Source organism: Antrostomus carolinensis, unplaced genomic scaffold, assembly GCF_000700745.2.
Source record: "Antrostomus carolinensis isolate BGI_N321 unplaced genomic scaffold, ASM70074v2 scaffold37239, whole genome shotgun sequence".
NCBI lineage: Eukaryota > Metazoa > Chordata > Aves > Caprimulgiformes > Caprimulgidae > Antrostomus > Antrostomus carolinensis.
In genome coordinates this window covers 9,919-36,530 of record NW_010339894.1, presented here as the reverse complement: position 1 = coordinate 36,530, position 26,612 = coordinate 9,919, and the positions used below count along the sequence as shown (strand labels likewise).

The 26,612-nt window shown below is 44.9% G+C and overlaps 1 protein-coding gene across 1 annotated transcript in view; it reads left to right on the top strand.

Moving 5' to 3' along the window:
• ATP11C (ATPase phospholipid transporting 11C (ATP11C blood group)) overlaps window positions 1-26,612 on the top strand; it is a 42,206-nt gene that overhangs the window by 11,825 nt on the left and 3,769 nt on the right. The window contains 25 exon segments of the mRNA XM_029086985.1: window positions 126-206; window positions 1,200-1,307; window positions 1,913-2,041; window positions 4,527-4,630; window positions 5,330-5,380; window positions 6,492-6,556; window positions 7,143-7,224; window positions 7,587-7,737; window positions 8,548-8,745; window positions 9,667-9,828; window positions 10,026-10,183; window positions 11,071-11,142; window positions 11,891-11,964; window positions 12,607-12,710; window positions 13,296-13,477; window positions 13,988-14,251; window positions 14,593-14,767; window positions 15,433-15,535; window positions 16,713-16,858; window positions 17,245-17,304; window positions 18,320-18,447; window positions 20,952-21,087; window positions 22,923-22,988; window positions 23,841-23,944; window positions 25,446-25,599. Of these exon segments, the coding sequence (XP_028942818.1) occupies window positions 126-206; window positions 1,200-1,307; window positions 1,913-2,041; window positions 4,527-4,630; window positions 5,330-5,380; window positions 6,492-6,556; window positions 7,143-7,224; window positions 7,587-7,737; window positions 8,548-8,745; window positions 9,667-9,828; window positions 10,026-10,183; window positions 11,071-11,142; window positions 11,891-11,964; window positions 12,607-12,710; window positions 13,296-13,477; window positions 13,988-14,251; window positions 14,593-14,767; window positions 15,433-15,535; window positions 16,713-16,858; window positions 17,245-17,304; window positions 18,320-18,447; window positions 20,952-21,087; window positions 22,923-22,988; window positions 23,841-23,944; window positions 25,446-25,599 (3,057 nt within the window).

Below are 26,612 nucleotides of genomic sequence, written 5' to 3'. Positions count from 1 at the left end.
CCTCCTCTGCTGGGCTGTGACTTACTCCCAGTGGTATGAACACCCTTTTTCCCCTGTTATCAGAGTTTTTCTTTCTTCTGCTGTCTGAAAACCAGTTCTCAGCAGTACTTTTTTCTTCTCTGCAGGTGATAGTGGACACCCCAACCAGCCCAGTGACCAGTGGCCTCCCGCTTTTCTTTGTCATCACTGTCACAGCTATCAAACAGGTCAGTGTGGGGAGAGGAAGATGCTCTTTGGGACACGTGGTAGAGAAAATGAAGTGTGTGTATTTGAATATACTCAAAGTCACCATAGTGGACTGGTAGGTTTGGTGTGACCCCTTCTCAGAAGGTCAGACACGAATACTGGTGCCTTTCAAGAGAGGCTGCGTGTCGAGTGTGGTTAGTGGTGTCTCTCTTGTTTTGGCAATGTAAAGCATCTATATGCACTGTTGTAAGTGAGCCGTGAGGGTCAGTAAAGGTTACTGCTGGAGTTCTGGCTTTACTTGAATTTTTTTTCTTTTTTAGAAATGCTCCCTGAGTCTTTGCAGGGTGCAGAGATGTGCTCCAAATAGAGCTCATACTCTGCTCCCATGTTGGTAAATGAAAAGGATGGGTTCTGTTCAACCACTTGGTCCTGAAAAAGATGTAGTCCTCATCTTCTTGCAGTGTTAAAAGACCTTTTTCCTCCCATCGTACACATGTGTCATTTAAAATTTCCTCTGCAGAAGGATTGAATAATGAAAGAAGTTTTTTTTCTGCAGGGGCTGGAAAGGGAGAGTTAGAGTAAAATCCATCTGCTTCAAATCTGAATGTTTTATTCTTTCAGTGAGGACTGAAGAGGAAGAGTCTTGTCCTGTGCTACCATAAGAAAGAGTCGCAGTGTATAGTGCTAAGTGTATTGTTCATATTATCAACCTGTTCTTGCCAACACTGAGAACAAGAGGAATGTGGTGCAGTAATTCAGCTGCTTATTGCGTGCGCTGCACATAGATTATTCTTGTGTGTTAATTTAATCCGTTCTGAATCTGTCAAATATGTATATGAATTTTTTTAAATAAATTGATTCAGTCTGAGCTACTCCAGTTGATGTTTTGTCAAGCATGAAGGAGGTCTGAGGACTACTTAATTTATTCATTTTTTAAATCTCTCCCTCCCCACTCATCCTCTTTCATTAGTTTACTTGCTTCATTACAAGTTTGCCTGTATTTGTGTGCCTAGGGATACGAGGACTGGCTGAGGCACAGAGCTGACAACGAAGTGAACAAAAGCAACGTCTTCATTGTAGAAAATGCAAAGCAAGTGCAGAAAGAGAGTGAAAAAATCAAGGTAACTGTAATCAGAGAACTCCTGTGTAGTTATCCTCGAAGCTGATGGGCACGCAAGGGTGCATGAGGGTAGGGAGGGGGTATGTGCTGCGGTCAGAGCTGTCCTGGTGCGCTCGCTTTCAGACAAGATGTTCAGAGAGCCCTTCCTGGTTAAGGAGTGAAGCTGCCTTTGATTGCTTTTGAAAAGCTGTCTTGCAAAAGCTGTACCAGGGCTGACAAGTGACAGATCTGTCAGCATTTTGCACTTCTCTGGGACAGGCAGTCCTCTTCTATTTCCAACTCTCCCAAGGACACCAGGAAAGTACAATGGCTTTGACGTTCGTTTATCACCCCACACTTCAGACAAGTACAGAATCTTTTGCTCCATCAAGATCTAGTGCAGAAATAAATACTGACTGCAGCATGTGGGCACTCTGGGTTGGTGCTGGGCTGGATCACCTGTCAGTCTGTGCAGTGATGCTTGGGGACCCCCACACCTCCTGAACCCTGATTTCCCTTTTAGCCAAGGTGATTTATCTTAGGCTTTGAGAGAAGCTAAATCTGTAACCATCTAGTAAGAACCAAGAGGGCTTTTTGTGTAAATGTTGCCTGTTGCCTTTCCTCCAGGTTGGAGACATAGTAGAAGTGAAAGCAGATGAGACCTTCCCCTGTGACTTAATATTTTTGGCCTCGAGCAGCATTGATGGGACCTGTTATGTCACTACAGCGAGTCTCGATGGCGAGTCCAATTTCAAGGTGACAGGGATGGATGGGGTGGCATTGGGGAGCTGATGCTCTGGGGTACTTGGATGCCTGGAGTTGCTGCTGAAAAGCTGGTCCTTGTGTGGGGGGGAGTGTGTGATTAACTGGAGGATGCTCCCACAGAGCCCATCCCTGTGGCCACGTGGCTGCATGTACAGCTTTTCCCTCTGTCTGCTCCCAGTGTGTCAGCACTGGAGTGCCTTGAGGATTGTTTGTTTTCCATTTTGTCTTCAACAGCCATTTCTACTGGTGCTGCCCCAAATTGAATTGATCTTTATCGATATGGCTTCTCTGCCTTATTGCTTGTTGTGGGAAGCGTGTTAGTGCGTCCCTGTTCTGGTCACGAGGTCTGGTGCATCGGTAAAGTGATGTCTGCAGCTGCTTCAGCTCCCTCCCCACTACCTGCCAATGACTCTGTTAGTTAACTGAGCTTTTCCAGGGAGATTTGGGACTTGTTGAGGCAGCATGTCTAGATTCATTTGGGGAATTTTTCATCAGCCTGAGAAAAAACATCTCTTCTGGGTGGCTTTTTCTTTTACCCTCTCCCTTTGCCCAAATTGAGCAGTGAAACTTAATATTATTCTTGTTCAGAATGAATCCTCTCTTCAGTTTATTTTCTTTCTTTATTCTTCCCCCACCTCTCTACACTAAGGAAAGAAGCAACAACAACAGAAAACTTATATACATCAGAAAACATGAAAATTTAGTTGTGCTTGTGTTTCATAAATATTTATACATATACTAGCAACTGCAGTAGTAAGAGTGGAAGACACTTTAAATTGACATGATTCATTCTGGCACTTTCCGGAGTCAGTGGGAATACTATTGATGATCTGATATGGATTGCATGGGGGCTTGTGTCTTTATGGGTGGCTGTTAATTGATACTTGAAATCTTGAGTAGGAGCTAATGCAGTGCTGGCACACCATACTGGTTCCACTAGTGAAGAGGGAGTGGAGCTTTGAAGGAGCTTGAGGCTAAAAATAGATAACCAGTTTAAATAGGCAATTGCTTATTTGTGTCAGGTATATCATATGCATCAGTTCACAAAATTTTTGCAGCATCTTGGCTCTCACTAACTTTTGAGTCTGTAAGTGCAATGCTGAGTTGCTATATGGAGCACTGTGTTTTTTCCTAGTTTGTGGATTCCTGTAGGTGACTGGGAGCTGTCTGCTGTTTCTTGACAAGATGAAGACGAGTTTTTGAAGGGAAAGGGGAAATAGAAAAGCAAGTGCTGTTTGGGAAAATAGGTCTAACACTAGGAACCAAGCTTTGCTGCAAAAGGATGGTGAGGGTTGCATACTCAGGTACTCACAAAACCTCATCTGCAGTGATACCTGGTGCCTTCCTGGTGGGGATTTTCAGGTATTTGGGGCACGTCAGGTCGAAGTATGGCAAAGATGCCTGGTTAAGTAACAGCGTGCCCAGTTAAGTGAAACTGGAGCAGAACTACGAAGGGATTTTGTCAGGGCTCTGTCTTTGAAGTGCGAATCTTTGGCCATGCATTATCTAAAAGAACATGTACTTTCTAAATACAATAAAGGACTAAAGATCATGAAGTTCATTAGGAGGTGGCATTGAAATATTGCTCAGTAATTGCACAGTGTCTGTGGTAACAGGAGCAGCAGACACAAAACCCTGCACAAGGGCTGGGTTTGGTACTGGACGCTGCAGGAACAGTTTTGAGTGGTATTTCACAAAGGCTGTGACTTGGACCAGAGACGTGCATGTGTTTGTGCATCTGCTGTCAATAGGAAAAGCCAGGCAGGTTACCAAAGCAGCATGAAGGTGGGTATTTGTAATGTCATGACTACAGTGTGTGTAACGTAACGGTTCCTCCCGGGATGCGCAAGGAGGGGAAGGCAAACGTAAGAGTGGAGGAAGATTTTTAATGAATTTGTTGATGAAGATGGATGGAGGCAGCTTGCTGTGCAGCCTGCCGTGACTTGGAGCTTTGAGTAGCTCCTATAAATAGATCCTGGAAGGCAGCGAGCAGATCTTTCCTGGGCTTTCCAGTTAATTGTGAGAGATGAACCTTTGCAGCAGCTGCTAAAAATAGCTGTGAGTCTGCCAGTGCTCTGCCTGATCCCTGGGTGTTGGAGCCTCTAATTACCTTCAGGAGCAGGTGGGTGGTCCCCAGGAGCCCCTTTGCCAAGGAACACCTGCAGCCTCCCCCCACCCCAGCCAGGACAGCAGCAAGTCCCTGTGGAAAAACCAAAGTTCCTCTGCTTTTGGTGCTGCCTTGCTGAGCAGATACCCAGCAGCTCCTTCCTGCTGTGGTTTCTCTTCAGCTTATTGACTTTGGTCTTTCACTGGGAGATGCTTCAGCCACTTTGTGGGAGCAGGGTGAGGGCTCGGGTGAGCTGCTGGCACTGTTGAGCCTTTGCATAATGGTATTTTAAGTAATGGGGTATAAAATCTCGGGATAAGTGATGTTGCTGGGGGCTTGTGGTGACACTGCCTGTGCTTCTCTGCCCAGACTCACTACGCGGTGCGGGACACCACTGTGCTCTGTACGGACGAAGCCATCGACGCCCTCACTGCCACGATCGAGTGTGAACAGCCCCAGCCCGACCTCTACAAGTGAGTCTGTCTGCCCTGCTCCCTCTGCCTGCCCTGCTGCCCCTGCCCTGCAGCTGCCTGGTGTCATCTCCCTGCAGACACCTGAGCACCATCAGTGAGGTGATCTAACAAGTTCCAGTTCAGCAAAGCGAAGAGTGTTTTCTTTTCATCAGAGACCAAAAGGTTTCTTTCTCAAGGCAGCAATAAGCTGCTGTGCTTCTTCCATACTAGGATGGCAAAATCAACACTGTGCTTCTTTAGGGCTCAGCTTCTCTGCAGCAAGATCTTCTCAGTGTGACGCTTGTCGTGGTGTAATGAGCTGTTTTGTGTCAGCTCAGCTGCAGTGGTGGTCCCTGTGCCTCTTCTTAGGCCACTCTACCTTCCAAGTAAAATGTATTGGGCTGAATGACTTCCAGGAGTAAGTGATCTTTGTGGTTAAATCCCTTGAAGGAGGCTTACTGGGATGAGTTGCAGTCTGTAATGGGGATGTGCTGGGGTACGTAGGCACAGTCAGTACTGCTGGCCCGCTGGTGGGTGGCAGCTGTGGGGACCCCAACCGTGGGGGGTACATAGCTTCTCCCTGTCCCAAGTGCAGCCACCTTGAAGCGCTGAACTCCCAAATACCTTAGTTACATGTTTGATTCCATCTCCTGTCAAATATGTTTGTAGTAGCTCTTTATAATGTGTTTGTAATACAAGTTTCTCATATTTTTATTGCAGATTTGTTGGAAGAATTATCATCTACAGAAGCAACCAAGAGCCAGTAGCCAGGTTGGTCTTGCAGTTATCTCGCTGGCCCTCAGAGATGTTGGGCATCTACGTCTGATGTCAAGGATGTGAACTCGTGCTACCATCATTCAGTTTTAAACTGCAAGAGGCTAGATTTAGATGAAATTAGGAAGAAATTCTTTCCTGTGAGGGTGGTGAGACACTGGCCCAGATTGCCCAGAGAAGCTGTGGCTGCTCCTCCCTGGAAGTATTCAAGGTCCAGGTTGGATGAGGCTTTGAGCAACCTGGTCTAGTGGAAGGGGTCCCTGCCCCTAGCCGTGAGTTGGAACTGGATGATCTTTAAGATCCCTTCCAACCCAGAACATTCTGTGATTCTATTATCATTAGGGAATGGTTGTTTTTGTTTAACTGTTCGAAGTATTTAATTATTAAGGCGGGGGTCTGATGTTAACCTCTCCACTTAGGTTTTTCTGCCACCCTGTGATTTGTTTAAGCCCCCCTTGGGGAAGCAGTGCAGGACCGCCTGGTAACATCCTCTGCTGCTGATGGGGAACAAATTTACCAGGCAATTGCAAAATACTGTTATTTGAGGGAAGGCAGAAACTTAAACATCAGAGTGTTTTGGGAAAAAATAAGCAAGGAACATCTAAGTCATATAAACCAACGACTGTCACCAGCGTGGTGCTGGCTGTGTGGATCTACTGTGACCCTAGAAGCAAGAGAAGGTCATGAGTGGGGTTTTTAAAGAGCAGTAAAAACACAAATGAGATCAAAATAAGCCATTGACTTTGGTGCCATTAATTGACTGTGCTGGAATGGACAGGTTTTTGATGCTTTTAAAATCAGGTTCTTCTGTAAGTACTATAACGTATTAGATCTGAACATTTTGCACTTATTCCTCAAAAGCCTTACTGAGAATCCCCCCATTAAATTTGGAACTTTGAGCACCAGGAATAGTCTGTGTAAGATGAAATGGAAATGTACATATATAAAAAGAAAACCAAACTCAAGTGATGCCAGATTTAAAGTCCAAATCTAGTAATCGGATCTAAAGGACATCTGTTTCGCTTTATAATCTATCTCTGGATCTAAATGCTGAAGTGCTTTGAATGTTCTTTGAGTGATGTAATGTTATAACTTCTTTTACATTTAGGTCTTTGGGTCCTGAAAACTTGTTGCTGAAAGGTGCTACCCTCAAAAATACCAAGAAGATTTATGGTGAACAGTTTTTTTGTTGTTACTATTATTATTACTTAAATAATTCTGAGAAATAATGACAAGTGTAGGTGCTCATCACTAAATCTAGAGAGGGAAAATACTTCTCTACAACCTGTCTGCCTGGGCTCTACAGTTTCATTCAGTATATAAGCTCGTTGCAAAGTTGACAGAGTGAAATGGGGAGATACTGGTTCTATCTGCACGTTGTGTTAATACACCTGACCAAGCTTTTCTTTTTGCTTGAGATGTGAAGAGCAGGGAGTTGTTCCCAAATCCTTTGCTGAAAATGTGTTAGAATCACAGTCCCAGACACTAGTGATGGAAGGTCATAGCTGATATGGAAGACTGGTGTTTTTTCTGACTGTGTATATGATCCGTAGGCTCCTGCTCAGTGCTCTGGGATATATGCAGTTACGTTACTTAGCAGCCTTAGAGGTTTCTGTAGCTGAAGAGTTCTTGGGTAATGCTTCTTTCTTCAACTGGGATTCGAGTTTCATGTCAACACCAATGCCCCTTATGGCTGAGTGCAAGCTGGATTCCTCCTGGGCTGCGAGTCTCTTACGAGCCCTGCTTTAATACCCTGTAGGAGTTGCAGTCTATACGGGAATGGAAACGAAAATGGCTTTGAACTACCAAGGGAAATCTCAGAAACGATCTGCTGTAGAAAAGTGAGTATTTGTAGTCAGCAAAAAATCAGTAAAAGCTGTTGGTATTTTTTTTCCATGGGTGATTTATACAGAAATAATCCCCTAAGCTGCTGTCTTTTGTTTCAGATGCTCTCTGATTGCTTAGAACATCTGTATATTTGATCTTTTAAAAAGCTGCATCATTTAATTGCTTTTTTTATTTAAAAACAAAATTAAGAAATGTTAAAATATATGAACTGACCCAGAATATCAGCACTGTCGAAAGCACTTGTTCTGTAATACTGTTCTTGGGGTAGGAGCAAGGAAGTCTTGTTCCTGCTTTTTTGCATGATTTTCTCTATAAACATAGCTGCAAGAATTTAAAAAAGAAACCTGTTTTTCAGATCTATCAACGCTTTCTTGATAGTGTATTTGTGCATCCTATTGAGCAAGGCTACTGTGTGCACGACTCTGAAGTATGTCTGGCAGAGTAATCCATTTAACGATGAGCCTTGGTACAACGAAAAGACTAAAAAGGAAAGAGAGACGTTCAAGGTAAGTGGATTTGTATTTCAGCACCTCCTCCAGCTTTATTTATCCTGACATTTTTATTTAATCAGATAGTGTCTGCTGCCAGCCCTGTGAGTCCTGTTTGCTCACTGGAAGTGCTGTCGTTTCCTTTGGGCTCTCCTGTTTGCACTTTTTTTCCTGCCTCTCTCGTGCTTGTGCATGGCAAAGCTTGTGTGGAGCAGGGCAAAGCATAAATAAATACTATATATTATATAAATGCAGGAGCTGATTTAACCTGGATCCTTATCTGAACTTGAGCTATCTTTCAGCTTTAAGTAGATAAACTTAGATTGAGGGCATGTCAACCAACTTCTGAAACTTGCCAAGACATAGGCAGTCAAGCCTGAAAAAATGAGTGTGAGTGTGCAGAAATTGGTTATTTGATGGATTATTGAGTAGGACTTATAGGGATGTCTCTGTGTCAGTTATACCCTCACCATCGCTTGACTGGTCTCAAACCACTTACTTCTTGTTTCTAGTTACTTGAGATCAGAATAAGCCTGTAGCACTATATTCTTAAGAGGAATATACACGAATAAACCATCATTTTGGTCACTGTGAAGCAGTGAGATATGCTCTTGTATTATATCCTTGTAGATCTGCAGAAGACAGTGAGATTTTATGAATCAAAGGACAATGGAGTTTGGTCCTGTATCTTGGCTGTGTTCATTTTCATGTTGTTTTTTCCTATTTAACCTTAGAAGAAAAGCTGCCTAAAACCCCAGAAGTCTTGTGGTAAACTGCCTCTGAGTTATCCCTGACAGGTACAGATTGCATCTTCTCTTTCCATTGCAGGTCCTGCAGATGTTCACGGACTTCTTGTCATTTATGGTTCTCTTCAATTTTATTATCCCAGTCTCCATGTACGTTACAGTAGAGATGCAGAAGTTCTTGGGCTCCTTTTTCATCTCTTGGGACAAGGAGATGTACGATGAAGAAATAAAAGAGGGGGCGTTGGTGAACACCTCGGATCTGAACGAAGAGCTTGGTCAGGTCAGAACGTGCACTGTGTGCATCTGCTTAGATGAAAATGTGGACAAAAATGTCCTCCCAGATAGGAAACCTTGTTGTGGCAAGTCACTTGTGGTCCCCTCAGGGCAGAGCTTCATCTGGTTTGGTGGCACTTGCCATTTAATGTGATTCTACTTGCTCTGCGAAACGGATAAGGTTATAAATAGTGCATGAAAGAGCAGGAATTGGGTCATGCCAATTGTTTCCATATTGGGGAATATCAGGCACAGCACTCTGTGTGTCAGGGTGGTTGGCTTTCACTGCTTCAATTAAAAATTAAAAATCCTCTGCCTCTTTGAGGATTAATAAAAATATCTGCCCACTTGTCTTTCTGGGTGTGCAAATGTGCATGCAGCCACACTGCTGCTGGCTTTGCTGGGGTAAGTAGTTCAGGCTTCCCTTTCTTATTTATACCAGGAGAGACAGTGTAGGGCAGGAATAGTGCCTCCTGCCTTTTATTTTGCTTCAAAAAAAAAACAACCCCAAACAAAACTTGGAGTAATTTAAATACAGCAACAAAATGAAGATCCCCCAAAGGAGGCAGCAGACCTGCAGCAGCTATATAAGTATTAGGAGTTATAGCAAAAGACCCAATAAAGAGGATGGCAGAAAATTAAGAGCCTGAAAAGAGATTTTAAATCTTTAGGATCTGTGTACTGCCACCCATGCAACAGGCTGAAAAACAAAGGACCTGCTCTAAGGACCAAAGTAGTAAAACTACACAGCGGTGTAACCCCAATGGGACACCTGTGTCTCTTTTGTGGCCAGGTTAGGAGCAGCAAAGCACTCCCCAGCATTGGCACAGACGCACTAAAATGCCCCAACCTCTTTGTTTCTGGGGGTCTCCTTCCCTGGCACGTGTGTCTGGGGGTGCAGTGGGGCAGCCTGCCTGCTTGCTTCTAGGTGGAGTACGTCTTCACAGACAAAACTGGGACCCTGACTGAGAACAGCATGGAGTTCATCGAGTGCTGCATAGATGGGCACAAGTACAAAGACTGCATTTCAGAGGTGGATGGCTTCTCTCAGACCGATGGACCCCTAAAATATTATGGCAAAGCAGAAAAGGTAAGAAATCTGCGTGTTGATGACTGTTAGGGTTTTGTGGTCAGCTCCTGGCTGGGTAAATACAGCAGAAGCTGGCAGGGAGTGTTGGCTTTTTTGGCTTTAAAATATGCATGCCCTAAAATCACAGCCAAGTGCTGTGATGTGGGCTCAGTGCTCAGCATTAAGCTGGTAATGAGCCCTCCATACCTTCTACCCAGAGCCGTGAAGAGCTGTTCCTGCGAGCCCTATGCCTGTGCCACACTGTGCAGATCAAGGAAGCAGACCAAGTGGATGGGCTGATAGGACATCCAGAACGCAAATACACCTATATCTCCTCTTCCCCAGATGAAATCGCTTTGGTGAAAGGCGCAGAAAAGTAAGAATATGAAGATGTTGGGGTTTTTAATTCTCTCTCTGGTGGGAGGGAGCTGAGGGCTATCTGAAGGCAGTAAACCCTGGTCAAGACTGCGGTGCTCTCTGAGAATCATGTTGTGATGCCAGTGCTGGGCCTGTCCCACAGCCCTGTGAAGGCACACGAGCCTGTGTGTTTAAATGAGCTCTCTGTAAGAGGGATACTCTGCAATGGGTCTTCCCTGAGCAGCTCCTCAGAGGCTGTGGTTTGCATTCACTGCTGAGAGCAGCCCCAAGGTGCTGCAGTGTCTGGCTGGGGCAGAGGCTCCTTTGCTGGAGCCCCCAGGGCCATGTGTTTTTATCCCCAAGAAATGGAGACCAGTTACCGTCTACACATTGCAGCCAAATTGCTTCCTTGGCATGTGCTGGTGAAATAATAGGATGGGTTACTTCTGTCAAACCCACATTTGAATACTGATAAAGATGCTCAAGGTCAGGTTGGATGGGGCTTTGAGCAACATGGTCTAGTGGAAGGTGTCCTTGCCCATGGGATCTTTAAGATCCCCTCCAACCCAAACCATTCTATGATTCTATGTTTTAGACAAAGGCTGTTGCAGCTGTATATGCTTGTTCACGGCTTGTAAATGTGCCAGAGACCCAGGGGACCGTATCCAGAGGCTCTCAGCATCTGTGTGCTGCAGTGCCTACCTCTCCAGGTCATGGAAGTGGTGCCAGAACATCATAGCAGGCTCTGCATGGAGCAAGAAAACATCCAGCCAAGCTTATTAGCTCAGGCTTATTAACTTCTTTGCTCTCTCCTGCAGAACAGAAGGTGAAACGTGAACATTGTTAATGTATAGTATGTGCCAATGGGTGTTTTCAATGTTGTTCTGTCCTTTTGTTTATTGACAGGTATGGTTTCACTTTTCTAGGACTTGAAAATGATTTCATGAAAATACGAAACCAAAAGAATGAAACTGAAATGTAAGTGCTGTAGGGGCTGCTGAGAACAGGGCTCCTCATGCTGTGCTGGCTCCTGCCTGGCTGGGTTGAGTTTGGGCAACATGGTCAACATGGCAAGGTCAAAGCTGTTTTGTGCAGGCTGGCAGGCTTGCTTGCAGAAATCTGCAGTGGTTTTAATGATGTTGAAATTCAGGTCCCTTTAGTGCCTGCAGTCCTTGCATGTGTCCTTCATCCATGCCCAGCTGCGCAGACAGCTCATGGGATTCATGGAGTGGTTGCTGACCTTATGCACAGTGGCTGAGTCTCACAGTGGGATATTCTAAGCCTAAACTGTGTTATTTGGCTCCCTTCCTGTAACTTTTTTCCCCTCCCAAGCTGAAAATAATTAGATGGTACCCTGTGCTCACAGCTCATGGGACATCTGAGAATCACTGACCTAATCCCAGCATTCCCTGAGAACTTGTCTTCACAAGCAGGTTTCACTTCTTGTTCCCCAGAGCCGACGTCTCTGCCTGCTGAGCTGCTGCCCAGCTTGGGGCTTGGTGTGCTGGTGGGCACCTGCACCCTCAGCTTCATGCTCAGAGAAGCACTGCACGTTTTTTTACTCCATTTTCTTGTGCAGTAGCTGTAAAAAGTACATTGCCCAGTGGGTGCTGCCACTTGTAGGGTGTATTGATTTCTGCAGCTCGTTGTTAGTGATTTTCTGGCTTAAATTGTTATTTTTTTCTTACTGAGTCTAAGCTCCTTTTTTTTTTTTTTTTTTTTAAAGGTACCAGCTTCTCCATGTGTTGAACTTTGATCCTGTCCGTCGCCGTATGAGTGTCATTGTGAGAACCACCACGGGTACAGTTAAAATGCATTTCTGGACTCCCATACGTGTGTGCACATGTGCACAAATACAAAACACATCCTCTTTATTCCTGTAACCCAGAGAGGCTAAGCTGTTAGGTTTTCTAAGCTGGTCTAATTAAATTCTGGGTACTGAATCTGGTTGATATAGTTAATTTTGTCCATAACAGCTGTTGGAGACCAGCAGAAGATAAGGGGAGGGGACAGGGATGGGGACAGTGACCCATGGAGAGCTCCCTGCTTGCCTTGTTCCAGCCTGGAAGTACAGAGGGGGTGATACAGGTTACACAAAAATTCAGAGGTCACCATTCTTCTCAAATGTCAGTCCTGTAAAGTATGGGTTGTTGGTTTTACTCCCTTGCCAAGACTTCTAAATAGGGAAAAATAAGCTGCTTTGTCCAGCCTGTTGCAGAAAGCTCACTGAGGCAGGTAGGGACACCTGATGTCCTCGCCTGAGGTCAGACAAGGTTTTGCACAGGTTAGTGTAAGGCCACTTTTGGGAGGCAGCTGGGCTTCTAGCAGTTCCTTCTTTAGTCCTGCCAGATTTCCTCCCTCTGTGTCGTTTGCTGGCTCTTGAAGCTGTTAAATCTTTCTACAGCTTGTGAATGCTATATACTATTTATAATTTGCTTTTAGGAAAGTTGCTTCTCTTCTGTAAAGGAGCAGACTCCTCTATTTTTCCAAGGGTGCAGCAAGAAGAAATCCAACAAACAAAAGTCCATGTGGACCGCAATGCTATGGTGAGCACGTGGATGGAATTTGGCTGGCTCCTGGGGTCAGGAAAGCCTTATTCCAAAAATAGGGATGTGACCTTGCTTTGGAGGGAAGTGTTGAAAATCTGAGTGTCAGTTCACATTGTTTTGAAGTCAGGCTTCTTTCCTTTTCTGTTTCTTTGGCTTACACCTTTATTTGACTTTTGATATACTTATATGGTCCCCACCACAGTTGCATCCAAGCATCTCCCAAGCATGTTAAAAATAGAAATAACAATAGCAGGCTGTTTTGTCTGGTGGGAGAAGTGCCTGGTCCCATTTTTTGGGCACCCAGTCCCTGCTCTCTCTCTGCTGGATGCGCACTCTTGGCTTTGGACCTTCCTTTGCTGTCTCTCTGAAATATCATGCGCACATAATAAGCGTAATCACAGTTACTCTGATGGGAAGAAGTTACTGTGTAAACACAGATAAACTGGTCTTTTGACTTAAGCCAATGAATTGTCATTGCTCTCAGTACTGATGGTGGAGAAAACCACTAACCCTAAAGTGAGGAGCTGTAGAAAATCTGTTTTTAGGGCACTTGTTCACTTTTTCTTTCCCTTACCCTACCAGGATGGTTACCGAACGCTCTGCGTGGCATTCAAAGAACTAACTCAGAAGGAATACAACAAAATTGACAGACAACTTAATGAAGCTAAGATGGCTCTGCAGGACAGGGAGGAAAAGATGGCAAAGGTTTTTGAAGACACAGAAGCAGACATGCACTTGATTGGAGCTACTGCTGTAGAAGACAGGTAAAGAGGTGACCACCACCACTAACACCACATGGTCCTGACTCACTGTGGTGGAACTGAGCAGCCAGGCAGATGCTGGATGTGTCCGGGCCAATTAATTACTCTGTGGCACAAGCCATTACAACAGTGCCCTAGTTGCTAAAATTAGCTGGTGTAGTAGGAATTGGGATTTATTAATGAAACTACAGAAGTACTAGCACTGCTAGAGAGTGAATTGAGTACACAAAGTTAATTTGCACATCAAAACAAAATCAGTTTCACATGCAGTTATAGTAACTGCATGTGTCAATAAACTCTTGCTCTTGACTCTTGGGTCTCACAATATAAAGAGTTGATTTTTTTTCCTGCAAATAAAAAATTGGGATTGCTGACTTCTAATCCTTATTCCTGTGGTCTCTTCAGCATGGGGAAAATCAATTAACTTGAGCTGATATTTCCTACCTGCAAAATAAGGATTTTATGGATTAAGTGTGGGCTGACCTGAGAAGGGAGTTTTGCTTCTGCTTGCAGGCTGCAGGAGCAGTCGGCAGAGACGATCGAAGCTCTGCACGCCGCTGGCATGAAGGTTTGGGTGCTGACAGGAGACAAGATGGAAACTGCCAAATCCACCTGCTACGCCTGCAGGCTCTTCCAGACCAGCACCGAGCTGCTGGAGCTGACGGCAAAAACGGTTGGTGAGAGCGACAGAAAGGAGGATCGGCTCCATGAGCTGCTGATGGAGTATCATAAAAAGCTGATTCAGGATGTTCCCAAAAACCGGGGAGGCCTGAAGAGGTAAGTGAGCAGCAAGAGGACACAGCCCATGCACACTTTGGATAAAGATGCAAAATTTTTAGAGAAATAGGGCCCTGTTGTGGCCTGGGGGACTGGCTGCTTGCAGACACTGCGTCTGGCTCCTTCGCTTTGCTCATCATCTCTAATATTACTTGGTTTTGAACTTAATTATACTGTTCCCTTAGTTAAACTCAAGCTTTTTAAGACTGCTAAGCCCCCTAAAAGGGATGGGAAGAAGATTAATACCGAAGCAATTTCTTTTCCACTAAGATGATGCAAGCAGCTAGATTGACTTCTTAAAGTCTGATTTTATTTCAAGTGTGTTTCTTGTTGTGTCCCAGAAGCTGGACGTTGAGTCAAGAGTATGGCCTGATCATAGATGGCTCGACGCTGTCGCTGATACTCAACCCTTCTCAGGACTCCAGTTCTAGTAATTACAAAAACATATTTCTGCAAATCTGCCTGAAGTGTACTGCAGTCCTCTGCTGCCGGATGGCTCCTTTGCAGAAGGCACAGGTATTTACTTTTAACTATCTGAAACACACCGTTAGGTGATGTGATGCACTTCAAATCCATCGTCTGGGACTTCACCTGATTGTCTTAATCAGCTAGGACTTCTCCAGGCTCCTTGTAAGCCTTGTCTGAGCTTCAGAGTGTGATGGAAGCACACCAGTCTTTCAAATACGAATGTAAAAACTTTGTTTAATATGCTTACAGGAAGCCACAAGGCCAAACCAATTAGAAATAAACAAAAACCTCATTTGTTTTTTTTTTCCCTTTCCAAATCTGTCAAGTGGAGTCTGACTTCCTCACACCAGCTGATTGTATCCAGCCTGGCTGAGTGGTGTGTTTCTGCATCATGGGAGGATTTCCTGCCCTGTGAAGTGCCTGGGAGGTCCCATCTTTGTGAGAGGAGGGTCTGTCAGAAGGGAAGGATGGGATGCTGCTGCCTGTGATTTGTTTTTAAATACTGTCCTTCAGCCCTGAGCAGCTGGATCTTGGCTTTGGCACTGGCTGGTGACTGTGAAGGAAGTAATGAGGAGTTTTATTAATCTGAACTCTCCAGGCATTATTTTGCTGCTGTAAAAGCCCAGCTACTTGTCCTTGGGGGCTCTTGCAAGTGGGGCAGATTTTTACTGAATTCTTGGTTTCTGCTGCTAACCTTTTTAAAAATTTCTTAGATTGTGCGAATGGTGAAGAACACGAAAGGGAGCCCGATAACGCTCTCCATAGGGGATGGTGCAAATGATGTCAGCATGATTTTGGAAGCACATGTTGGAATAGGTAAGACCCCTTATAACACCCATCTGACACCTAAGACCTGTATTCTGTCGCTGAGATTCACTGTTGAGGCACAGGCCATGTTTCTATTGCACATGGCTAAACTGATCCCACTGAAAAATGCAGAAAGTCTGCTGTTGCTTTCTTTGGACCCAGGATTTGAATCCAGGTAAATGCTTGAGATCATCATATGCTGCTCACCTTTGACAGTACCACTCTCTTTATCAGTGATAAACTGCATATTGTGTTCAAAAACACTGTGGCCAAATTCAAGGTGGTAAAGGTTGTTTGCTAGTCAGGGGAAAAAAAAAGGCACAAGTAGCAAACTAATGGGTGATTTTTCAAAGGCAGTGCAGTGACAGTATCAGACTTTATGAGGGCTCTCTGGTTGCAGCTGCTCGTAACTCAGCACTGGGGACCTGCATGTGTTTCCCAGGGGCTGATGCTCGGTTATGTTGTGTCTGCCCTGTCTGTGTGACTGACGTCAGGCTGGAAACTACCCTCATTTCTGTAGATTGGTGTCAGAGATACGGGAAATACTGGAGATTTTTGTAATGCTGCTAAAAGAAAGGTCGATGGAAGAGAAAGGGCAACCTCTTTATTTGGGGCTGTTGGAAATGCTGTGGTGCCCTCTAATGAATGGAGTCCCAGTGCAGTTGGTTTGGATGTGGCTTTTAAGTGAACAAAACTGTCTTTCTTGAGCTCTGCTCTGCGGGGATGTCTTGCGAGGCTGAGAATCTGCCATGAAATAACTAGGCTGTGTGAGATGCAGGCAAGCCCATGGGGAAACCAATTCCTTATCTTTTATCAGGTTTGCTTAGATACTCTTCATCACACTCTTACACAGGAACTTAGAAAGCAACCTAAATATAGCTTAAAAACTCCAGAGGCAAGTCTGAGTGTGGAGCCAAAACCATACTGAGTCTTGCAGCACGTTAGTGTTTTGTTCTCCTGGGGCACTCAAGGGGGGAAAATATGGCCTTTGTCATGCCTTGAGACACTGAGTGATACGAACAAACCTACTGGGTAGTGTTGGTCCAGATCCCAGTCCCTTAGGGATTAACCCCTTGCTAAAGCATTGGTCCAGATCCCAGTCCCTTAGGGATTAACCCCTTGCTAAAGCATTGGTCCAGATCCCAGTCCCTTAAGGATTAACCCCTTGCCACACTTCTGTCTCCAGGTATAAAAGGCAAAGAAGGACGGCAGGCTTCCAGAAACAGCGACTACGCTGTGCCAAAGTTTAAACATTTAAGAAAATTGCTACTAGCACATGGGCATTTATATTATGTGAGAATAGCACACCTTGTACAGTATTTCTTCTATAAGGTAAGAATGTGTGTGTGTGTGCAACTTGCTTGTTTTTTTTATGCTATGGCTTTCTTTGACACTAGAAAAAATAGTAAAGAGGAAAAAAAAAAGCATAGGATATTCTGTAGCTCTGTCTTCCTTCCCTAGAACAGGCTGGGTCTCTGCCATGTGCATGTCAACTGAAAACAGTGCTCACAGGGGAATGTGGGCATGACTTTCTTCCAGTGTATTCTGCAGATACTAAGAGCTCATTGGATTGGTTTTGTGCTTGGTAGCAAACAGTACCCTAACTTGTCTGATATTGTAATAACAGACCCTAATGTCTGGTGACAAGAAAAATTATTTGTATTTAGATTGAGAAATCAAGCACTTCCTTGCTAACCGTTTGTCTGTTGTTTCCCTAGAACCTTTGCTTCATTTTACCGCAGTTTTTATACCAGTTCTTCTGTGGATTCTCACAGCAGGTAACTTCTAATAGCATGTCTGTAAAGCCAGGATAAAAAGGAAGTGGCAAAATGAGGCTTCCTAGCAGAGACTTGGTTTTTGGTGTCCTGTCCCTTCTTCAGGACAGTAGGAACTGACCTCATTGCTCAGCACTAAATCTGGAGCATAATATTTTTGAGACCCTTAACTGAAAATAAATAAATCTGTTTTCTTTCCTTTCCCATCCATCACTCATAAACACAAATGGGCACCTTCCTAAAGTAACAAGAGGAGGGGTTAGCTGGTTTGTCAGCACCTGATTTTGCTACTTCTACTTCTCTTAAGAGAAAAAGTTTTCAAAAACTTCTTGATCTTTTCTCCTCTGCTGCATTTCCCTGCACTAAAGGTGTCTCTCAAAAGGAAGAACAGTTTGTTCTTTGATGACAGTACTTAAAAAAAAAAAAAGTGTCATCGGAGACTTGCTTAGTCCAAGTGAGTGTCAGGACAGATCTGTGGGGTACGTGGGCTCACGTGCTTGGAGACAAGAGCTTTGACTTTTGTGTCAACTTAGGGGGCTTTTGTGTCTTTTTGGGCTGAAAACTGACAGTAAGGAAGAGTAAATGATAAGAGATAATTCTCTGCTTGTCTCGGCAGAAGCACTTGCCTTTTTTTTAAAAAAAAAAAGCCATAGTTCCTTTAAAACAGTCTAGACTTTAGAGAGTCACAGGAGACATGAAGTGTATTAATAGAAACAGCAGCACAAGAGCAGCTACAGAAAAGCTGTGATAAGGGCTGTTTAATCACATTTTTCCAGAGATGAGACCAGCCAGTTACAAAACTTTGCGGTGGTGGGAGCAGGGTCCTGGCCACACAGCCTGCAGGTGCCTTGGCTCCCCTGGCACCGCACAGAGCGTGACCCCTATCACATGAACTGTGATAAAGGGATGAATCTCTAGGGTATGTACGGAGGCAAGAGCTGGAAACTTTTAATCTCTTTGTAAGGAAGCTTTTAAAGTGGAATTTCTATCTCATTTTACCATTTCTTCCTCTTTTAAGCCACTGTATGATGCTGCTTATCTTACCATGTACAACATTTGCTTCACATCACTACCTATCCTGGCTTACAGCCTCCTGGAGCAGCATATCAACATTGACACGCTGACCTCAGATCCTCAGCTGTATATGTGAGTAGCACTGGACTGGGTGAGCCTCTGCACAACTTAGTTAACCACAGTTTACGTTTTGTTGGTGCATGAGCAGGTGTCCCTGTTCCCTGTCAGCGATGGGGTTGCCATGAACTGCAGAAAAGGCAGTTTCTGTCCCTTCTGGCTCTGCTGCTGCTGTGTTAGAGCTGAGCAATGTCCAGTTTACTACCTGTTTCTATTTACTTACTCTCTCTAACAGTCTAGCAAATTGTACTGCTGTATCTCTCTAAAAAAAAATAAACTGAAGGTGTAATTCCTCATCCAGAAGAAAAATAAAGCTGTGAGTGTGGCCAGGGCATTCATTCACGTTAGCTTTGAGCCAGGCAGCATGAGTCAAGCACACAACAGAGCGTGTAATGGATGGAGGGGAGATCTGGCTTTCAGGAGAAAAAAAGATCCATTCATTTTCTGAAAGAGGAATGTTCCTGAAGCCCAGCTCAAGCAGGTAGTTTCTCAGCTGTTCTAAATGGATATCTTCCCTGTGGCTTCCCCTCCACAGGCCAAATCACCGTATCAGAGCCTGTTACTGGAGAGCTCTGCTCTTCGATCCACATGCTTAGAGTTCTGCCACGTTGCCCACAGAAAGGACAGTTTGGAGACTGCCTTTCTCTGCATTCCTGGTTGCTTTCTGTCATTCCTTGTTTGTAATGGGAGGAGGCTCCAACCTCCCATGGAAACAGATGTTTCCCATCTTCCAGCCCATGCACACATGCTTGAGTGTAGCCCTTCAATAAGGACTAAGGAAGATCCTTTTTGGGGAAGCCCCTGTTCATGCATCGCTGTTGCCAGTTCCCTTGCCTGGCAGTAAGCTCAGAGCTGAGCTCAGCCCTGTGTGGTGAGAGACCAGGTTGGGGCTGCTCTGGTTAGTGCCCTGCACAAGCCCTGTCACCATGGTATGATGCTCCTCAGCCATGGAGAAGTGTGTGTGACAAAGCTGTGCTTGAGCCAGGAGTGATCCTTTTGCAAGGACAGCAAAGGAAATTAGCAGGAAGTTGTGTGAAAGTTGCTTTAGGTATAGAAAAATCAGCAAGTGCCACAAGGGCTGTAAGGCTAGGAAAGGGCATGGGTACTTTTGAAATAAGTACTCAGCTCCATAATTGATTAGATCCCTGTGTTCCTCCACTTCTGTGGCAAAATGCCACCACGTGTATTTTTAAATAAATTAATAATTGAATATTGTGCAGCATAGACAAGTAACAGCAAACCCCTGTGCGTTCACCTGGTGGGGCTGTGTGATCTCTGGGGTCTGTCCATTGAGGAAAAACAGATTAATTGTGCAGGCAGATTTCTTTAGGTTGAATATTCACGACTCTGCTTGTGCTGCTGAATGCAGAACAACTGCTGTGCCTCTGCTGTGTGCAGTGCTGGGTTGCTGCAGTGCAGATCTTGAGTCTGAGGTGCTGTACAAAGCCTGTTTACGATCAGTGCTGCAGGACGTGAATGTGAATGCAAAACTGAGCTCGCAGTGAGGAAGTTGGTTGTATTTTCTCTCCTTGCCATAAAACCCTCTTACAGTCTGGTTTATCCGTGCTTCTTACTCATACCCAAACTGCAGAATGTTAGAGCATTGTCACTGCATCACCATGCACGGGATTCAGTGGGGTTTTGTTTTGGAAATTGCAGTTATAGGAGCCCAGCACCACACTGGTTTGTAAGGTGCAACTTGCTGAAATGGATGTATCACTTTAATAGTTAGGAAGGGAATAGAGATTTTTGTTTTTTTTGCCATAAATATGCTTTTATCCACCATCAGTCTTCAAATTTTAAAGTAATCTGAAAAGATAATGATGCAGGAAGGTTTTTTTAACTCCCTCTTGCCCTGACGGCCACTCTCTACTCCTGGTGCTCTGCGTGCAGAGCTCTACCCGTAGCGCATCTGTTTGCTGCTGCCTCCATGCCAGATCTCATCCTATATTCAGCCAAGAGTCTCCTGCTTCAACCCCTGTGTTAAAAACACCCACTATACAATTCAGGAGGTTATTTTCAGCCTGTGCAGGGAAAAAAAAAATGTTTCCAGAAACAGGACTTGCAGAGCTTTTCACAAAGAGGCAGTTTATGCATTCAACAAAAAGAGGGAGATGTAGCACGGATTTGCTGCATCCCATACGGCTCTTCTTTAGCATTGCCCTGGTGTTAAAATTCAGCAGTTAATGTCACATACCAGGGGCGGTGCAGGGGCTGTGGGAGAGGCTCAGGACAGTGTTACAGCTGTTTGCCTTGGGCTGGCTTAGATTTTAATCCAAGTTACCTAGAGGAGAAGGACAAAACAAATTAATATGTTGAACCTCTTATGATTTCTCATAACCAGCAGCTGCATATGGCAACTGTTGTTTGTCCTGTACACTGGCAGATATTTGTGTTTTACCTCCTTGTCTCCTACAGCGAGGGCTTGCTCCAAAGCCCCCTGGTCACCTGGCTTCACGGGGCTTTGCAGCACATCCTGAATGTGATGGTGATGTTCTTGTTACTCTGTCTCTTGGCAGGAAGGTTTCAGATAATGCAATGCTGCAGTGGAGGCCATTCCTGTACTGGACCTTTCTGGGCGCCTTTGAAGGACTCGTGTTTTTCTTTGGGGTTTATTTTCTTTTTCAAAATTCTTCGTTGGAAGATAATGGAAAGGTAAGGCTGCCAAAAAAAGAACGAGAAAGATGAGCGTTTCTTTTGTGCATTGCCTCTTTTATACACCTGGCAGGGAGTATCTACATGCTTGATCTGTGTGGTGTGTCGTGAGTCTTGTCCGATGGTGTAGCCTTGCTTATGGTGTGATTCTGCAGCAAATGCTTGAAATAAAACATTTTCCAAATCACCATGGAAACGGGGCAGAGCTGGTTATACTCACTAGGTAAAAAAAAACTAGTCTTACACACAGCTTTATTCCAACCCAGTGAGCTTTGCACAGGCTCTTCCACCCTGCTGTGTGGTCCCAGGCATTGGCCTAGGGCAGGAGCAGTGTCTGTCCTTCCCACCAGCTTGCTGCCTGAAATTTGGCTCATGTTCATCAGGTTTTGAGCAACTGAATTAGCCCACCTTGACCAGATGCTGCTTATTGGCTCAGACGTGGCACAGGGCTGCTTGCATGCTGCACCTCCTCCTGGGGTGTGATTTCAGCTCTCTCCTCCCGTTGTGGGGGGGAGGCTGGTGCTGGGGTTTTGCTGCCGTTTCGAAGCCAGCATAAGTTAGCACTGCTCAGAATGAGCAAGCTGTTCTTCTCCTCGCTGTCTGGTCTGCTTGCTCGTGCCTCTTGTGTTGGGACAAGCGCTCGCATCGCCATGTGAGCGAGGTGTGGGAGCGGCTCCGAGTTAACTCGCACAGAAAAGTGGGGTGGGGAAGACTGAAATGTTTTTCTTTTTCCTTTCTTTTTCTTTTTGCTGATTAACTGAGTAGACAGCAAAGCGTTAGTGCAGTGCGGCCGCCATACATGGTGGCCTGGGCTGCGTCAGGAACTCCCCAAGGGAGTACACAGTGTGTTATCAGGTCTCAGCTGATGGAAGACTTCTTCACACCATCACTTGTGACTCTTGAAAATAATTTAGCTTTTTTTTTTTTTAGCAGCTAATGCTTGGAGAAAAGCTAATGAAGTTTATGTATATGCACATGTTGCTTCAATGCTAACATTTATGGCCCCAGCTGTATGTAGACAAGCCCCTGTATTGTAGATTCAGTGCTTTTCTGTATTTATAACCCTTCTGGTTGTATTTGAATAAAACATGAAGCACTGATATGTTCTGCAAATGCCTTGAGAGGTCAAGTCTGTGTGGCACTAAAGAAAGATCCATGGTTATGTCCTGGTTTGTAAACACTTACACCTGTAAGAACTGCTACCAGCAATTGTTCATAATACCCATGTATGTTTGACTCCTTTTTTCACTCCTATTGACTTCAATTTTTTTGCATTTTTTTTTGGAAACTTTTACATTTCACTTTCTGTTTTAATGTATGCATCCAGATCTTGACAGCCTTGGGTAAGCATCCCTCCCATTCGTTGCCATCATTTGGATTTATATACAGTATCTGCTTTTCTTTGTCCTGTGTAGTCACTAGTATCCAGATGGAAAAACACCCATTGGCGCATCCTGCAAATGGGACTAAAACGAGACCATGAGCAGAGGTGTTGTGAGAAAGCAGAAACTGAATAAATTACCAAGAAATCATGAAATAGAGGTGGTCCAATGACTTGTATTCTTGATTGACATTGCTGTTAGTAGAAGGTTGTACCTGTCACCGTCCCAGCTCTGGGTCACCCATCTGCGTGGCACTGCATGGCACAGGGTAGTGTAGTAGGTGGCGAGTCGTGCGGGCGCCCGGTGCCTCTCCGAGCATCCGTCCCCTGTAGCAGTCGCTCCATCCTGTCCTTCCCCTCCAGTCCCTGCTTGCACCCCTGTCCTCATCCTTGTTCCTGTGCCTCTCCAAGGAGATGGATCGAGACGCCTGTGGCAATGTGATGTGTTTTTCAGGTTTTTGGGAACTGGACCTTTGGGACGATTGTTTTCACCGTGCTGGTGTTCACCGTCACTCTGAAGGTTAGGCTCTTCCTCTTTCTTTTTCAGTCACTTGTTTCTGCAGTCATTTTCCAATGCATGTGTGTGTGCTGTGGTGTAAGATGATGCAGCCTGTGCAGTAAATGTGTTGAAGATGAAGTTTCTGTGAATGTCCCCCCTACACTTAAATCTTCTCTTCTTCCACACAGGCAGAACTTGCTGAGTAGTTTCTTGACCACTCTCCTTTGTGTAGTCTGTGGTCTATATACATGGGATGTGCTTGTCTATAAGTGTTTATGTTTTGGTTAAATTATTTTCCCATTTTTTGCCCTCTTTTGAGAACTCTGGTTGATTATGGTTGACTTTGTTTCCCCACGCTTTCACCCCTTGGCATTCAGTTCCAGTAAGAGGAGTGGAACAACAGAGAACTTGGGTCTATCCACCTTGTTTCAGACACTGCTAATCACCAGAGGGATCACAAAAGCACATCTGTCAAATAATAATAGCAAATCTGCTTTGTTTCAGGGAGCTTTCTAGAACAAACCATTTGCATATGACCTTACAAAAGGTCTTTTATGTTTGGTTCAGGACAGCAGGTGGTAGCAGGAGGCAATTACAGTACCCGTCACCTTTAGACATTTCTTTCCTGTAGCATCAGAGGTTGCATCAAATTTATTCTATTAAAAAGTGTCAGTTACAATTAAAAACTCGTTTCCTTTTTGACATGGTGCCAATCTGTAGATACTGAAAATATTTTCCCTGGTACACATATGCAGAGAGGTGACTGTTTGGAGAACCTTCAGCCTTACTGTGAAAGCAGTCTGAAATTTCCCATAAATACAATCAAACACAGTCTGCATCTAATGCCTGTTCTGTCTTTCTTTATTCACACAGCTAGCATTAGATACCCGATTCTGGACGTGGATGAACCACTTTGTGATCTGGGGCTCCCTTGCCTTCTATGTATTTTTCTCGTTCTTTTGGGGAGGAGTCATTTGGCAAGTATCTTTTCTTCTTTCTGTGGTGGTTTCTTAGAGTAATGCCCAGTGCTGACTTTGTGGGGGACGTGGCTGCAGCATCCCCTTGGTTGAGCTATCCAGAGATTTATGGATGGCAAGGTGTGTGCAACCACACTCCTTCCTCTACCACCAGGAAGGGAAGGGATAGTATTGCCATCCAACACCTACTAAAAGCCAGTGCTGGAAGAGGGCTGTTGCATGATGAGATGTGTTGGAGGAGATCTGTCAGCCTGATGAAGGGATAGCCTGAAAGCAGATAATAAATACCCTGACCATTGCTATCCAGGTGCTCAGCTTTGGCAAGAGGTGCTTTGCTTTTCTGCCCACAGGGTCATTTCTAGTGCTGAAGTTCTTGTCTTCATTAGGAGGTTCTGGGGTAAATATTTAAGGATCTGTTTGTGCATGTGGATAGGAAAGAAAGGGAAAAATTGATGGTGAAAGGAAACCTAGTGATATAGAAGGAAAGGACAGATGAGGCAGAGCAAGAGGACACGGCACTCTGGGGCAGCTTCAAGGGGAGAAATAGGCAGAGAAAGTGCAGATCCTGCTGCTAAAATCCTGGATACGAGCAGGAGAAGAATTTCTCATTGATTTGAGAGTGACCAGGATTTTAGGCTTAATGTCTTTCAAAAGCAGTAGCACATTACAAATATTCTTAGTTTTCTGTTTCCTGTGCTGGAGTAGACGTACGTGCTGACATTCACAGGAGACAACATCTCCCATTGTACACTTTCGCTTTCCCATGGGCTAGGGCCATGGGTTATGGGCTAGACCCTTGACCCAGCAACCTGCTCCTAAAGATGTTGAACTGATTTAAATGTTTTAACTGGGGGTCACAGGCTTTGTTTAACTCTTCAGCCTTCCTAACCAACAGATTCAGATCTGTGATCTAGCTGGATCTCTATGCTGCGATGGGAGTTTTCTACTGATGTGTTTAACTCAAAAACATTGAGCTATGCAAGTTAATGCTAAGTGACAACTGCTTTGGGATCCTTGTCATCAGTTATTTATGAGGCATTTTTCACATCTGTCTGTTTCCCTCCATCATCAAGGGAGGGAGGAAGAGGCAAAAAACCTGTTGGGACTGAGAGTCTCTGGATTTTCACCATCAAAAGCAAACGAGAAGCTCTAGCAAAGTCCAAAGTTAAAATAAAATGATCTGGTTTTTGAGAAGGTGAATAATTTCTCTTTCAGTGATAGTAGCAAAATTCAAACCCCTCCCCACCCCAAAATAAAACAGATGTGGAAGATACAAAATATGTCATGTAAGGAGACGGGACAGTCCTCCAAAATGAAGCGCAGCTGAAGGCAGGACATGTATTGGGGGAAGGATGGATGGTGTGTTTCTGTGCAGGCTCTAACAATCCCCATCTGGAAGTGAGGCATTAATGCTAATAGTTTGATCTGAATCTGCCTTTGATTCTGCCCTCCTTGGGAGGTTCATGTTAACCAGAATTTATTTGTATCCTTTCTTTTTCAGGCCTTTCTTGAAGCAGCAAAGAATGTATTTTGTATTTGCCCATATGCTGACTTCTGTTTCCACGTGGCTGGCAATAATTCTCCTGATCTTTATCAGCCTTTTCCCAGAAATTCTTCTAATAGTTTTAAAAAATATAAAAGAGAAAAATCATCAGGTAAGGAACAAGATGATGTACCACGCAGTATTTTTAGAAAGACCTCTCTTACTCATAAGCACCCAGGTGAACCTGTAACAGTATGTGTACTGTTCATGTCTCAAGGCTTTCTAGAGTCTCATCTTGCTCTTTCATGTGCCAGAAATGTCAGGAACCTCATCTAGAAATACTGCCTAGATCTGTAGTGAGGAGAGACTCAGCCCGTGCCTTTCATTAGTTGCCTTCACTGGATGGAAACCTGCTGTCCCTTATAAAAGAGACCTAAACTGATCATCAAACCTATTGTACTGTGTCCTGAAAAAAAAGCTGCTTGTTTTTATGTCAGAGAACACACCCATGATGTTTCCCTTGGGTTTGTCCTCAGGTTCCAGTGCAGGGGGAACAGGGTCAGTCTTGTCACATCTGCCCACCCCCCCTTAATAACTGAGGGCTCATACTGTGGCGTTAGTCTGCGGGGTCTTCAGGATCGATCTGGTTCCTTGACAGCTTTGTTCCGCTGCTGAGGAGGAGGGCTTGTTTTAGGAGTGTAAACCATCTCCTAAAAGATCTCTTTGCAAAAGATCACTCCTGCAAATGGTGAATGCCCGTACTGCCGGGCTCATGCCTCACACTGTGCCCAGACCACCCCTGCCCCTTGCTCTCTGTTTGCCCAGCAGTGCCAGACCCCCGCTACACCATCCCCCTGGGCAACTGCTGCTCCCTTGGCTCTGCCTCTGCTGCTCCCTGCGCCTGCCCTCCCTCCTGCAGCCCCTCTCTCCCCTGCAGTGTCACCCAGCCCTGCCTCAGGTCAGCACCCAGCCTGTTGCCAGCCAGCCCCGGCCTCTTGCCATCAGCTTAGGATGTCCTTCAGCAGCAGGAGAGTCCAGTGGCTTTGTACAGCCGTCTGTAGCCGAGGGGACATGGGCCAGCACTGCTGTCCTGGTGTCACCCCCTGGCTGACACCCAGCAGATGCTGGCAGTGTGGCTTTGGCCAGGATGGCTCCCCGGCAGATGGCTGGAGCCCGCTGTCGACC